The 16,012-nt window shown below is 37.2% G+C and overlaps 1 protein-coding gene across 1 annotated transcript in view; it reads left to right on the forward strand.

The window, feature by feature from the left end:
• LOC131901271 (sulfotransferase 2A1-like) overlaps positions 1-4,017 on the forward strand; it is a 44,268-nt gene extending 40,251 nt beyond the window's left edge. The window contains exon 6 of the mRNA XM_059252483.1: positions 3,905-4,017. Within this exon, the coding sequence (XP_059108466.1) occupies positions 3,905-4,017 (113 nt within the window). The remainder of the gene's footprint in view (positions 1-3,904) is intronic.
• The last annotated feature ends 11,995 nt before the right edge of the window (positions 4,018-16,012 follow it).

Here is a 16,012-nt window from a genome sequence, read left to right on the forward strand (position 1 = left end):
GCTACTCAGTTTGTTCTGAATGCCTCTCCAGGAATGGGAATATACATCTTCTCTATGTCTGTGCTATCTCTCTATGCTTGGTGCAGATTGAGGGTATGGTTTAATAGCTGTAAAGTTAAGGAACAACTTTGCCAGAAAGAATCACACCTCGAGTGTCACCTTTAACTAGTTAGCAAATAATTAGTGAGGTGGGACTTGGCATTGAAGAAGGAATGAATCAGATGTCAGGTCTTTGGGGACAAGTAAAGAACATGGGTATACATGCAGCAAGTGGAGAGTTATGTTTTATGGGTTTAATTTTCTTCTTCTAATAATTTACAGGCTTCAGCCTTAACCTCCAATCCTCCTCTACCTAGATTATAAGGATCATGTCATAGAACATAAAGACATCAGAAGTATACATATAGAGATGTAAGTTAAAGTGGTTACCAGATTGCATTTAAACCAATACTCCTAGTGTCCTCACAAGAGGAAGTTTGGGCTCAGATTTGAGCACACATACATGTCACCTCAAAAATATGGTCATCTATATACTATGGACTGAGACCTTTGGAGAATCCACTACTTTTGACAGATAACCTCAGACTGCTGTGCTCCAGACTCTATGGAGACAGAGTTGTCTGCACTAGAACTGAAGGTACCACATAAGAAGAGAAGTTACCCATTCTTGGATTTCTTGCAATGAATCCGAATTTGGCCAAAGCAAAACAGTATGTATACATAAAAGGCTTTAATGAAAGCCAAAAGGAATGAAGTGGCTTGTTTAATAGGGAAAGGCTATGGGAACTAACATGTAAAAGTTACATGTAAAAGTTTTGTCAGGCCGGGTGGTGGTGGTGGTGGCAGCGGCGGCGGCGGTGTACGCCTTTAATTCCAGCACTTGGGAGGCAGAGCCAGGCACATCTCTGTGAGTTTGAGGCCAGCCTGGTCTCCAAAGTGAGTTCCAGGAAAGGCACAAAGCTACACAGAGATACGCTGTCTCAAAAAATAAAAAACAACAAAAAAAAGTTTTGTCAGAAACACACTTGAGCTGATGCAATAGAATTAAGGACACAATTCTGTGAAGATATCTGTCATTTCCTTTTTTCCATGTAGACTCTTCTAGGATGAGACCACAATGGAATTGTAGTTAAGTTTCTTCCAAAAGATTGTACTTTTTGTGTATTATATATGTTATTTCTGTCAAAAAAAATGATGTGACTCTGTAAGTCCTTTGTAATTTATTGTAGTGACTATATATGACATCCATTTCTTCTACATTAGAAGATAATTTTTACTGTGGGGATTTTTCTTGTACTCACACTCATTATAAGCCATGAGTCGGGCTGGAGGGATAGCTCATCCATTAAAGGCTAGGCTCACAACCAAAAATATAAGCCATGAGTCCCACTGGAAACCAGGTCATTGAAGGGGGAGACCAACTTTATTATTTACGTCACCCTGATTCATGACTTCATAAATAGAGTTTGCTGAGATGGATATCTGGGAAATACTTTTAAAAGAATAAGATGCTTGAGCATAATGTTGGTCTTTTCAATTCCTACATCAGGTTGGTTCCTTTTTTTTTAAATTGAAGGTATGAGTGATCAAAGATTAATTCTAAAATTAATTGAATTACTTACCAGTAGATACTTAATTCCCTAAATCATAATGCATGAAAAGCTTTGCTAACTGCTATACTGACCTTAAGTGGGAGGAATTCTCTAGACCTATTTTCACTGTCCTTTAGTTGATCTTCTCAGGATCCAAGAAAAATTCCTTTTCTTGCCTCTGAAGAGCTACTCTTTACCTGGGAGACTCAGTTATTTGACTTGGTGGGATGAATTTGGTTTTAAGCTTCAAGTAATAATTATGTACAAACAACTTTGATCATTATGATTCCATATTTAGATACTGCAGACTAGAGAGATAGTCATTCGACATTGTCACAATGAAGACATGTGGAAGAAAACATCTTCTGATAAACTTAATAGGTTTTGGAACTCAATACTTCATATTGGATGTTTCCTAAATAGAATGCTTGAGCCATTAATCATTTTCACTCATGTCCTTAGAAGGCATTAATCTGAGACACAGAGGGAAGAAGACCTAGAATGAAGCCTACTATCTGCAGGCCAATAAAAAATCGGGAAAGACTGGACAACAAACGTTTGTGAGACTGGCAGCATCCATAACTATGAGGAAGTTCCTTTCCAACAAGACTTAAGCCACCAAAAATTAGGGTTATCCTGTCCCCTGACACACCAGAGTTTGAAGAGATTTTTAAGATGAACACATGAAGAGAAATATATGCTTATAATGTGCTCAGGATTTTGATATAATTTGGCTTACAACTTCATGTCTGTACCTGCAAATACATGCTTCTCTCATCTGGGCTGATTCAATCAATGTGGGTAGACATTGAATTGACTGAGATTCTGGTAGCTCAGCATCCAGTCTGGCTTATGAAGAGCCAGGGGTGCTATGGGAAACAATAAAGAAATTTATTCCAATAATGAAGTAAATAACAAACGTGAGAGTAGCAATGGATACCGATAGATTCCCATCTTAACAGATGACACTCTTATACTCATATCAATTAATGGCATATTATTTGAATATGGTGTACCAATAATTACCATTTAATTTTGAACAGCATATATTTTCTTTAATAATACCACTGGGAATGTGAAGTTAACTTAAATGATACATAAGAAATACAACGTAATTAGGAATAGCATGACTTCTGCTATCAGTCTTTTTGGCTTCAAGTCTATATCCATCACTATCAATCTGTGTATCATCTCAAGGACTAATTTTTCCTCTTCTGCAAAATGAAAACAAGGCCGGTACCTTCCTTCCTCATTCATAAAAGCTTTCAACAATTCCATACTGAGTATGTTCTATGTGTCTGTTATTATTTGATGAATGAAGCCTTTGCTGATGAAAAAAACATTTTACAGTTTAAATATATTAGATACATATTTGAGGCATCTTTACAAAAAGAAAATTCATCAAAATTTGAGAGTTATGAAATAAAGACAGCAAGGATGGGGCCTGCAGAATACTACATGAAGGGAAGATAGAAAGAGGTGTTCACAGTTGCATAAATTAGGAAACCAAAGAACAAGAAGTGAGTACATGGAAGACATCAGCATTCTACAAAAAAGGAACACACAATTCAATAATAGAGATGGACAATTTGTCATCTTTAATGTCAAAACTAAAGACATACTAGAAAGGAGTGGTGACAACCAAAGTCTGGTGAAAAGATCATGTATGTCTTCATGCATCACCAGACACCATGGTGATTGAAAACAGAAATCTTGGAATGTTCTCAGCTGGCAGTATCTGGGTCTCTTGCATCTGATGAAAGCATCAAGATAATTGGCATATAGCTCACAGCTTAAGGGATCCTATGCCTTAAAGCTCTGCAGGAACCTGCATTCATGTATATCTACACACATACAATTAAACTTAATTTTAAAGATCTTTTAAAAATTGCTTGCATGTTTTATAGAACTTTTAAAAGTGTACACTAAAATTAAGAAAGAACAATTGAAATCTGTTTGGATAATTGAAATAAGAAACTCTGTTGAGTAGTTGGACAGTGTGATGGATGCAGGTGTAGTGGGAAGCAGGAATAATCTCAACATCTAAAAGGTAGAGCTAGTGTGGAAGCTATTAGAGTATATAGCTGATATGATGAGAAAGAATAAGGGGTTACATTATCACCACAGACTTAGAAGATTGATGTATATTATTTCAAGAGAATAAGATATATTCTCCAGGAAGTCACTGGTACTTCTACTTTACTAACTTTGTGGTTCTTGTCAAGCAGATGGTAAAAGCATGTGAAGGAAAGACTGAGAGCAGTGTTGAGATCATCATTAACCCAACTATGTATCTGCTTCACATTTTCTAGGCATGGCTGGGGACTGGAAGAATCACTTTACAGTAGCCCAAGCTGAAGCCTTTGATGAAGTATTCCAGGAGAAAATGGCCGGTTTCCCTTCAGGGTTGTTTCCATGGGAATAAATTGTTAAATTTATTTATATATAAAGAGTGGTATTTATTTTCCTGTTCTTGTATATGTTAATTACTGAGTGTTGTCACAGAATAAATCCTGTTATTGAATTTTAGAGTTTTTTTTTTTAGATATTAAGTGGTAGAAGTATTAGGAGTGGTAATAGTAGTGGAGGTAGCTGTTTTGTGTGTGTGTGTGTGTGTGTGTGTGTGTGTCCCCATATTTTTGTCTATAGTACCTTCAGAGGTCACAAGAGCTCATTGGTTCCCATGGAGTTATAGTTATATATTGCTATAAGCTACCTGCTTTGTGTCTTGGAACTGAACTCAGGTCCTCAATAAGGTCAGTGCAGTTTTCTTGACCTCAGCATCATCTCTCCAGCTGTGAATCTTGGAGTCTTGAGTCATCAAATATTTGCTTCTTTTATTAGTGGTTTGTTATACATTATCAGCAAACTCCAATATGCTTCATGGAATCCCAGCTTAAAACAATTTTTGAAACATTTTAAACATAAAAAAATTACATGAATTTTAAAATTTTTATTCTGTGACTTTTGTGCAAAAGAAATTAAAAAAAATATATTTCTGGAGAATTTGAAACTTCATTCAAATAGCCTAAGGTATATTAAGACGTTTATAAACTTACATTTTTGCTTAGTATTTTATATCAGTATTTCACTTTTCCTTTTTTTGTAACTTTTAGTAAGTGTATAAAATACTGGGTTACACTATGAAATTTATAACAAACATGCACACCATTGTAATTTACTCAGTATTGCTGTGGATGATTGATTGATAAATAAAATGCTGACTGGCCAGTAGCCAGGCAGGAAGTATAGGTGGGGAGAGAGAATTCTGGAAAGTGGAATACTGAGGCAGGGAGACACTGCCAGCGGCCAAGAGGAGAAGCAGAATGTAAGATACCGGTAAGCCACAAGCCACGTGGCAAGGTATAGATTTATAGAAATGGGTTAATTTAAGATATAAGAACAGATAGTAAGAAGCCTGCCATGGATATGCAGTTTATAAGTAATATAAGTCTCTGTGTGTTTACTCGAGGGGACGCGAATGGGAGAAATATGTGTCGACTGCCCTTATTTTTCCCACATATGAGGCCATGTGGAAAACCCAGGTGGTAATTAGAAATCACAAGACCAAGCACTCATGTTCAGGCTGCACACTGGGGCTGGGATGTGGGTGTGTTTCTGCCTCCTAGTGGCTATTAGCATCACAACAGCTATGAATGCCTAAGCTTCCCTTCTGCTCTGGCAGATGAATAGGTTTACTCTTCCTTCTGCCCCTCCTGGACCACAAAGCCACAAGGAAAACCAGTCACCAGGGACTGCAAAGAACCCAAGTTCTTTTTCTAGTTCCCTTGTCAGGTGGTTAACAACTGCCTGTAACTCTCCATGCATACAATCCAACATCCTCATCACCTTGGAGGACCCTGCACTTCTGTGGACTTATCCAATATCACACACACATAACTAATAAACAAACAAATAAATCCATCTGAGGTTAAATGAAGTGTTTAATGATAAATCATTATTAAAAATGAATAATAATATGGACATATGTGTGTGTGGCCAGTGCCCTCAGAAATTAGAAGAGAGCATTATAGCCCTGGATTATGTGTAACTGGAGATACACATGGTTTTTAACCACCATATTGGTTCTAGGAATCCAACCTGTGTGTTCTGTAAGAGTAGTATTTGTTTAGGATTTATTTAATTCATGTGTATAAATGTTTTGCCTTCATGTCTATCTGAGTGCCATTTGTGTGCCTGGAAGCCAAAAATGACAGAAGAGAACATTCAATCCCAGAATTGAAAGATTGTGAGACACCGTGCACATGCTAAGAGCTGAACTCAGGTCCCCAGGAAGAGCAGCCAGTTTTCTCAACAACTGAACATTCACTCTAGCCTCTCCTTTTTTTAAAAAAAAAATCTGATGTTAGTGTACTTTTGGGGATTTCTAAGTCTGACCAACACAGCTGCCTAAATATGAGCTGAACACAGAGCAAACACGTACAAGGGAAAGCTCAGGAGACCTCAACCCTACACAAAGAACTGCAGGCAAATAAGGAATACTGATAACAAGAGGAATAGACTTCCCCAGGGTTACCAAATGGTTAAACAATGTCCTTGAAAATATACAAGTGATGACTGCCCCAGTTGCAGGCCACCAGGGAAGACTCCATTGGGTAGGCATCCCCAGTAATATCCCTCATTCGGCCTTGCAACCTACAACATCCGCTTGCTCCCCCAAAACTACACATCCCTCAGTGACCTCTGTGGCTTCCTGAGACACAGAATCTGTCAGTTCTGATTGAACAAAGAGGTGAGTGACTCTTCTCCCATGCAGAGACTTTCCCTGGGGCACAACTCAGGCTTCTATACATTGCTGCCCCATTTGCAGGCCAGCAGGGAAGACTCCTGCAGGCAGGCCTCACTATCAACACTGCCATCAGGCCCTACAATCTACAAGACCTACTCCCTCCCCCAAACCCATGCATCCCCCCAAATACCTCAGTGGCTCCCTGAGACACAGAATCTGCAATCTCCTACTAGAACAAGAGCTCCATATGTACTAAGAATGGCACCCTGAAACACAGACACAACAAGCACAGATTGTACTAAGTACAGCTCCCAAAGGCATAGACACCTCTTGCACATATTAAAGGAAGGGTAGACACCAGTGCAAAAATACAACAACATGAAGAGCCATATGGCACCAGAAGAACCTAGTGGTTCTACAACAGCAAGACCTGAACATCACAATAAAGAAGAAGCAGAAGAAAGAAACCTTAAAAATAACTTTATGAAGATGATATAGGCCTTTAAAAGAAAATAAGAAATTCCCTTAATGAAACTGAGGAAAAGACAAAGAAAAAATGGAAGAAATCAATAAATCCCTTAAAGTAAGCCAAGAAAAAGCAATTAAACAGGTAAAGGTAACAGTTCAAGACCTGAAAATTGAAATAGTAGCAATGAAGAATACACAAACAGAGGGACTGTTGGCAATGGAATATCTGAGTAAATGAACAGGAACTACAGATGCAAGTGTAGCCAACAGAATACAACAGATAGGAGAGAGAATCTCTGGCATGGAGGATACAATAGAGGAAATAGATTCACCAAAGAAAACACTAAAGCCAAAAAAGTCATAACACAAAACCATATAGACTCAACTGATCTATAAAAAGACACAGGATAACAGGATGGATATGAAAAGAGGATCCATCTTTCCACTGCATACAGGAAGCACACCAAACGTTCAAAAACAGGTACTACTTCAGAGTAAAAGGATGGGAAAAGTCTTTCGAATCAAATGAATTTACAAAGCGAGCTAGTTTAGCTTTCCAGATATCTAATAAAATAGACTTCAAACAAAAATCATTCAAAAAAGATCAGGAAGGACATTTCATATTTATCACAGAAAAAAAAACCAGCAAGATGAAATCGCAGGTCTGAACATTTATGCTCCAAATAAAAGGACACCCACATTTGTAAAAGAAACATTACTAAAGCATAAATCACACATCAAACAGAAACTTGACAGATAAAAAAGGGAACTAATAGATACTATGACTCAAATTGACCTAATAGTTATCTACATCTCATGGAAACTGAATAATGGCCAACTGAATCACAAATAGGTCAAGGACGAAATAAAGAAATAAATTGAAGATTTCATAGAATTCAATGAAAATGAGAGTGCAACATACCAAACTTATGAGACACTTTGAAAGCAGTGTTAAGGGGAAGATTCATATCACTAAATGTCAACATAAAGAAGATGGAGAAATCTCACACTAGTGACTGAATAGCACACCTTAAAGCTACAAAACAAAAAGAAGCAAAATTCACCCAGGAGGAATAGGTGGCAGGAAATGATCAGATTGAAGGCTGAAATCAACGAAATAGAAACAAAGAGAACAATACAAAGCATCAATGAAACAAAGAGTTGTGTTTTTTTTTTAAAAATTAACAAGACAGAAAAGCCCTTATCCAAACTAACCAAAAGGCAAATAGAGCACCAAAAATTAGCAAAATCGAAAATGAAAAGAGAAAAATAACAACAATGAGGAAATTCAGAGAATCATCAGATCATACCTCAAAAACCTATACTACACAAAATTGGAAAATATAAAAGAAATGGACAATTTTCTAGACAGGTACCACATACCAAAGTTAAATCAAGACTAGATAAACAATTTAAATACACCAATAATCCCTAAGGAAATAGAAACAGTCATTAAAAGTCTCCCAATCAAAAAAAAAGCTCATGTCCAGATGGTTTCAGAGCAGAATTCTACCAGATTTTCAAAGAAGACTTAATAGCCACATTTTTCAAAATGTTCCACACAAGAACAGAAGAACATTAACAAACTCTTTTTAAGAGGCTACAGTTGCCCTGATACCCAAACCACACAAAGATGCAACAAGGAAAGAGAATTACAGACCAATCTCCCTCATGAACATTGACGCAAAATTACTCAATAAAATATTGACAAACCAAGATCAAGAACAGGAAAAAAAATCAAACATCACAAAGTGAACTTCATTCCAAGGATACAAGGATGATTCAACAAAAAAAAAATCTGTCAATATAATACACCAGATATTTATAACCTGAAGGAAAAACCCACATGATCATCATATTAGATGCTGAAAAAATACTTTTACAAAATCCAGCACCCATTCATGATAAACATCCTGAAGAGTTCAGGAATGCAAGGAATACACCTAAACATAATAAAGGAAATGTAAAGCAAGCCTACAGCCAAGATCAAATTAGATGGAGAGAAACTCAAAGTGATTCTACTAAAATCAGGAACAAGACAAGGTTATCTACTTTCCCCATATTTATTCAAAATAGTACTTGAAGTTCTAGCTAGACCTATAAGACAATAAATAGATATCAAGGGAATACAAATTGGAAAAGAAGAAGTGAAATTTCACTATTAGCAGATGCTATGACAGCATACATAAGTGACACCAAAAACTCTACCAGAGGACTCCTACAGCTGATAAATATGTTCAGTAATGTGGAAAGATACAAGATTAACTCAAAAAAATCAGTAGCCTTCCTATACACAAATGATAAATGGGCTGAGAAAGAAATCAGAGAAACATCCCCCTTTGCAGTAGACACAAATAATATAAAATACCTTGGGGTAACTCTAACTAAGCAAGTGAAAGACCTGTATGACAAGAACTTTAATTCTCTGAAAAAAGAAATCAAAGAAAATATCAGAAAAATGGACTTATCTTCCATGCTCATGGACAGGTAGGATTAACATAGTGAATGGCAATGTTACCAAAAAGCAATCTACAGATTCAATGCAATCCCCATGAAAATCCTAACACAATTCTTCACAGATCTGGAAAGAACAACACTCATCTTCATAAAAAAAACAAAAACAAAAACAAAAACAAACCAGAATAGCTACAAGAATCCTGTATAATAAAGCAACCACTGGAGACATCATGGTCACTGACCTCAAGCTCTAATATAGAGCTATAATAATACAAACAATTGGGTATCAGCATAAATACCAACATGTGGATCAATGGGTCGAATTGAAGACCCTGACGTTAATCCACACACTTATGAACACCTGATTTTTGATAAAAAATCCAAAACTGTACAACGGAAAAGAGAAAGCATCTTCAACAATTGATACTAGCATAACTGGATGTCAGCATGTAGATCCATATCTTTCTCCATGCACAAAACTCAGGTCCAAGTGGATCAAAGACCTCTACATAAATCCAATGACACTGACCTTGGTAGAAGAGAAAGTAGGAAGTAGTCTTGAACTCATTGGCATAGGAGACAACTTCCTAAATAGAACACCAGTAGCACAGATACTGAGAGCAACTATTAATAATAAATGAGACCTCCTAAAACTGAGAAACTTTTGTAGGGTAAAGGACATAGTCAATAATACAAAATGACATCCTACAGAATGTTAAAAGATCTTCATCATCCCCAAATCTGAGAGTGGCCTGATCTCCAAAATATATAAAGAATTCAAGAAATTAAACATCAAAATACCAAACAATCCATTCAAAAAGTAGGCTCCAGAGTTAACTAGAAAATTCTCAACAGAAGAATCTCAAATGGCCTTAAGACATTTAAGGAATTGTTCAACATCCTTAGTCATCAGGAATATGCAAAACAAAATGACTCTGATATAACATCTTACATATGTCAGAATGGCTAGAATCAAAACCACTGAAAACAGCTTATGTTGGAGAGGATGTGGAACAAGGAGAACACTCCTCCACTGTTTATGGGAGTGCAAACTTGTACAGCCACTTTGGAAACCAGTATGGCAGTTTATCAGAAAATTGGGAATCATCCTTCCTCAAGACACAGCCATACCATTCTTGGACATATACCCGAGGAATGCACACTCATACCACAAGGACACATGCTCAGCTATGTTCATAGCAGCTTTATTCATAATAGCCATAACATGGAAACAACCTATATGTCACTCAAACAATTAATGAATGAATAAAGACCATGTGGTACAAATACACAATGGAGTATAACTCAGCAGTAAAAAAAAAACAAAAAAAACAAAAAAAAACAATGACATCATGAAATTTGCAGGTAAATGGATGGAACTAGAAAATATCATCCTGAGTAAGGTAACCTTTACTCAGATGGACAAACATGGTATTTACTCACTCATAAGTGGATACTAGTTGTAAAGCAAAGGATGAACTGAATACAACCCACAGCTCCAGAGATGATAGCTAAGAAGAAGGACCCTAAGAGGGATTCATGGATTTCTCTGTGAAGGAGAAATAGATGAGTTCTCCATGAGCAATCTGGGGGTGAAGGGGGTAATAGAGAGTGGGGCATGGGGATTAGAACACAGGGGAATGGGAGGTTCAAGCTAGAACACAGGCAGAATGGGAGAGCAAGGAAAGAGATACCATGATAGACGGAGACATCATGGGAATAGAGAGAAATAGGGTGCTAGGGAAGTTCCCAGGAATCCAAAGGGATGACCCACCTTTGACCACCAGCAATAGTAGAGAGGATGTCTTAACTGGCCTACTCCAGTAATCTGAGTGGTGAATACCCTAACTGTCATCATAGAGCCTCCATCCAGTTACTTATAGAAGCAGATGCAAAGATCCAAAGCCAAGCATCAGGCCAAGCTCCAGGAGTCCATTCGATGAGAGAGAAGAATTCTATGAGCAAGGGACATCAGGATCATGATGGGAAAACTTACAGAGACAACCAAACCAAACTTGTGGGAGATCATGAACTGTGTACTAATAGTTTTGGAGTGACCATGAGACTGGACTAGACCCTATGAATAGGTGAGACAGTTGTTTTGCTTGAAATGTTTACAGAGACTGCTGGCAGTAGGATCAGGATCTATCCCTGGTGCATGAGTGGGCTTTTTGGAGCCAAGTGCCTATGGTTGGACAACTTACACAGCCTTGTTGCAGGGGGAGGGGCTTGGACCTGCCTCACCTGAGTGTACCAGCCTCTGCTGACTCCCCATAGGAGGCCTTGCCTTGGAGAAGGTGGGAATGGGGCGTGGGTTGGAGGAATGCTGGGCAGGGGAGGAGAAGAGAGAGATCTGTGGGTGGTATATAAAATGAATATAAAATTTCTTAATAATAAAAAAGTAAGAAAGAAAATGAAACTAGGAAAACAACTGTATTATTCTCAAACACATCTTAACATATTTTTATGTCTTTGATGGTGAGTGGAAGACAAGGTGATTGTCATAGATTTTGATGGCTTAAAATTACTAATTCTTTAGAATTACTTTTATATTCCATAACTCAACTGTAGATAAAGCCCTTTTTAATCCACAAAATGCATATTGTCTGTAGTTAGTATATTGATATTTGATTTCCAAACCTACCCCTAGAAAGTGTGAAGTCATTCTGTTTTATAAATATATTAGATTTATTAAATCTGAAGCTGGAAATTCTACATTTCATACAAGGCTTTTTTTCATATGAAGATGAAAAATTCCCATGTCTTTGTAATCCCCTGAATTAAGTCTGCACTTAGCTAAGTGATCTATGAATATTAAATGAGTTATTTTAAATTCTTATGATGTTTGATGACATTTTGCAAAAATAAAGTGTAGATTTGTTTTCCACATTAAAAAAAGTCATAAAAACTATATATGTTAATTGTTATATGCTAATTTCTTTATAGTATGATTCCTTATGATATTTATACATACTCTTAATTTATCAATGTTTTTTCTTCTTCTATATGTATCTACAACCCCACTGTAGTTAGTACACACACCTGTTTTCCCTACTTCCCTTCATATTACTTGTAACATGGTATTTATATTAATTTTAATTTAAAAGAAATATGTTTGTTCATCAAATACTTCTACATTTAAGAATAATACCAATATGAGAAAAATGTTCTGAGTATTTTCAACTTCTGCTTCTAGGATATTATGTCACTATTTCCAGGGATTTTCAGAAATATCAAATTTTGGATCATTTTAAACATACTTCTAACAGACTTCATCCTCTATTGTTTCAATAGATAAAATTGTTTAAGGAGTTATAAAATGTACTGAGACTGGATATGTGACTAAGAGGTTAAGATTACTTGCTGCTCTTCCAGTAGATTGGAGTTCAGTATCCAGAACCCAGGGCGGGCAGCTCACAACTTTCTATAAGAATAGCTTGAGGGTATATGAGGGCTGCTTCTGTTCTCCTGTGCAAGTGTACTTGTAGCTAGAGTTTTCCTGCCTGGCCCACAGTCAGGACAAATCTTTCTCACCTGCCAGTCCCACAGCCGCTCAGACCCGACCAAGTAAACACAGAGACTTATGTTGGTTACAAACTGTATGGCCATAGCAGGCTTCTTGCTAACTGTTCTTACAGCTTAAATTAATCCATTTCCATTAATCTATACCTTGCCACATGGCTCGTGGCTTACCGGCATCTTCACATGCTGTTTGTCACCGTGGCAGCTGGCAGTGTCTCTGACTCAGCCTCCTACTTCCCAGCTTTATTCTCCTCCTTGTCCCGCCTGTACCTCCTGCCTGGCCACTGGCTAATCAGTGATTTATTTATTGACCAATCAGCAACATATTTGACATACAGACCATCTCTCAGCATGTACTCATGTGCACAAACCTTCCTCTAAAAGCCCCTCAATCATATAGTTATAATTTAAAAATAGCCAAGCATGGTCGAACAGTACCTAGAATGTTGAGGCAGGAGGATCTCTAAGTTCAAGGACAGCCTGCTCTTCATTGAGATTTGACAACTAGCCAGGGTTATACAGTTTGTCCCTGTCTCAAAAACCATTTAACAAAACATCCCTAGATGATGTAATAAAGAGAATATGTCAAATTATAATATGTAAAATTAAAAGGAACTACTAGACTAAGGATAATGGAAAGATCAGACCTAACCGTAGGGTTCGGGATAAAGAGGATATTTATGTAATGGGTGTTTAGTAAGAAATGGGTTAAGGTTATAGGGAAACCAAGGAAAAAACATTTGTTGAGCAATTAATTTCCAAAAGTGCTCCTAGTACATCTTACTGGGTTCATCATGATGTAGCAAATATGAAAATGCAGCAGCTGTGGATACCTGCAGGAGGTCAAGTAACAGAAGTCTGTCATCCGTGGGGCACATGGTCTCTAGGACAAGTCCCACACTGAAGAGCTCTAACTGCTTGGGGGAGAGAATTATTCCCTTTTGGGGTTGTGACATCTATTAGGACGTCCATGCTACAGTGTGTGGCCCCCCATGCTATTTCACAAGCAACATCACTCAGCTGGAAAAGGCAGTTGTGGCCAATTGTGAGGATCAGAGTTTGACCCCCTGAACCTCTGTGGAAGGAAAGAACTGATCCTGCAAACTGTCTTCTGACTTCTACTCATGCACATGCCTTATACTCACACTCATATATGCAAATAAGAGTAATTCAGTGTAAATAAAACATTTAAAGTCTGAAGGATCCCTCTCACCTCTTTACATTAGCTATCATTATGTATTTGTCAAAAACATTTCATATTTAATATTGTGTGTGTGTGTGTGTGTGTGTGTGTGTGTGTGTGTGTGTGTGTATTTCCCAAGGAACAAAGAAGAGATTGATGGATCTCTTAGAGTTGTGGTTAGGCAGTTATAATGAGTGATAGGAGTGGAACTTAGGTCCTCTGCAAGAGCAGGACCCCTCTTTAACCAACGAGCCATTTCTCCAGCTCCCTTATGAAATTTTTAACATATCCTGTAAGAAAAAAAAAAGGATTTCTTCCATAGACTCCTGAGTTATAATATAACCTTTTATTCTAGGTTGGTTACATTTCCCCTCTTGATTTTAGACTTCAAACTTGAGTGATATGGGGTGCTACATTGGAGTGTAAGTTAAGTATGCCCTCACATGAAACAAGACTAGCACAAGGATAGTGTAGAAGACATTCCCCCTAAAATATATGTTTCTTAAAATATTTTATTTTAGGTGGGTGATGGTGGCACAAGCCTTTAATTACAGAACTTGAGAGACAGAAGCAAGTGCATCTTTGAGACTGAGGAAAATCTGGTCTACAGAGCAAGTTCCAAAAAGCTAGGGCTACTCAGAGAAACCCTGTCTTGAAAAACAAAAAAAATTTCATTTTTAATTATGTATAAATATGTGTATACATGTGGGTTTGCTCATGAAAAATTAACACATAAAATTTACTAATGGATGCTAGGCGGTGGTGGTGCACGCCTTTAATCCTAGCACTTAGGAGGCAGAGCCAGGTGGATCTTTGTGAGTTTGAGGCCAGCCTGGTTTCCAGAGTGAGCTCCAGGAAAGGTGCAAAGCTACACAGAGAAACCCTGTCTCGAAAAACCAAAAAAAAAATTACTAATGGAATGTACATTATATTTGACCCTAATGATGTTCATGTGTTGATATAGGGGTTTTTAATGTTTACTAAATTTGTGTACAAAATATGAAGTGTATTGATTGAACATGTTTGGTTCAAATGACACCAAGAATGAGTTAACTATGAAGCCTTGCATTTAGAGCCTTGCCATTTTTATAGTTAGCATGGCTTTCTTATAATCAACTGCAATTTTTGTTTTTATTTTGATTTTTTATTTTCCTTAATGGATTAAGTTTAACATTTTAATATTAAACTTGCACATTAGTTTCTATCATAACATTTCTCCCTCAAGGATTTTGGAAATAGCTGTTTGGAACATGATATGACTTCCACTGTTGGCTGATTTGGAGCTGATTAAAGATATTATTTGTGTATGCTCAAGCTATCTCCAGCATGGAAGACAGTTTAATTCCTGTTCTGTGCAGATTGAGACGATGAATTCTCAGCTCCTTCTCCAGCACCATGTCTGCCTACACACCTCCATGCTTCCCACCCTGATCATAATGGACTAAACATCTGAAACTGTAAATGCTTCCTTTTATAAGTGTTCATATGACCATGGTGTCTCTTCACAGCAATAGAAACCATAACTAAGACACAGGGTCTAAGGAAGTAATTTCAAATGTGTAGATGCAAGTTGTAAAGGTCTGAGGATGTGAATGCTTAAGTTGTAAGAGTCTAAGAAAGTGATTTAAGAAATGTGAAGGGATTTGAAACATGTTTCATATTTTTCTATGCTATTGTTTTACTAAGATTGTAAATGTTAAGAGTTTTAACAGTAATCAGTGGAGTTCTGATAAACTGTTAATCTTTCCCTGGTAAAGTACTAATTACTATCATCATAGTCACAAGCTCAGAATTTAACATGCTTTTGGTTGTTTTCTAGGCATAGACTTAAAAGTGCTTCTCCTTGTGATGAAAACATCTCATTCTAATCTTTATATATCCATCTCTATGGACAGAGGAAAAAATGTTCATGGTTTTAACCCAAAACCACAGCTTGTGGTATGACTCTAATGCATGAGTCTACCCTAGCTGTTTTACAGACACCTGTTAACTGCTTTCACTACAGTGAGAATTTCAGGACTGATTATAAGCAGTGGCAAT

The sequence above is a fragment of the Peromyscus eremicus genome, unplaced genomic scaffold (genome assembly GCF_949786415.1).
Source record: "Peromyscus eremicus unplaced genomic scaffold, PerEre_H2_v1 PerEre#2#unplaced_67, whole genome shotgun sequence".
Lineage (NCBI taxonomy): Eukaryota > Metazoa > Chordata > Mammalia > Rodentia > Cricetidae > Peromyscus > Peromyscus eremicus.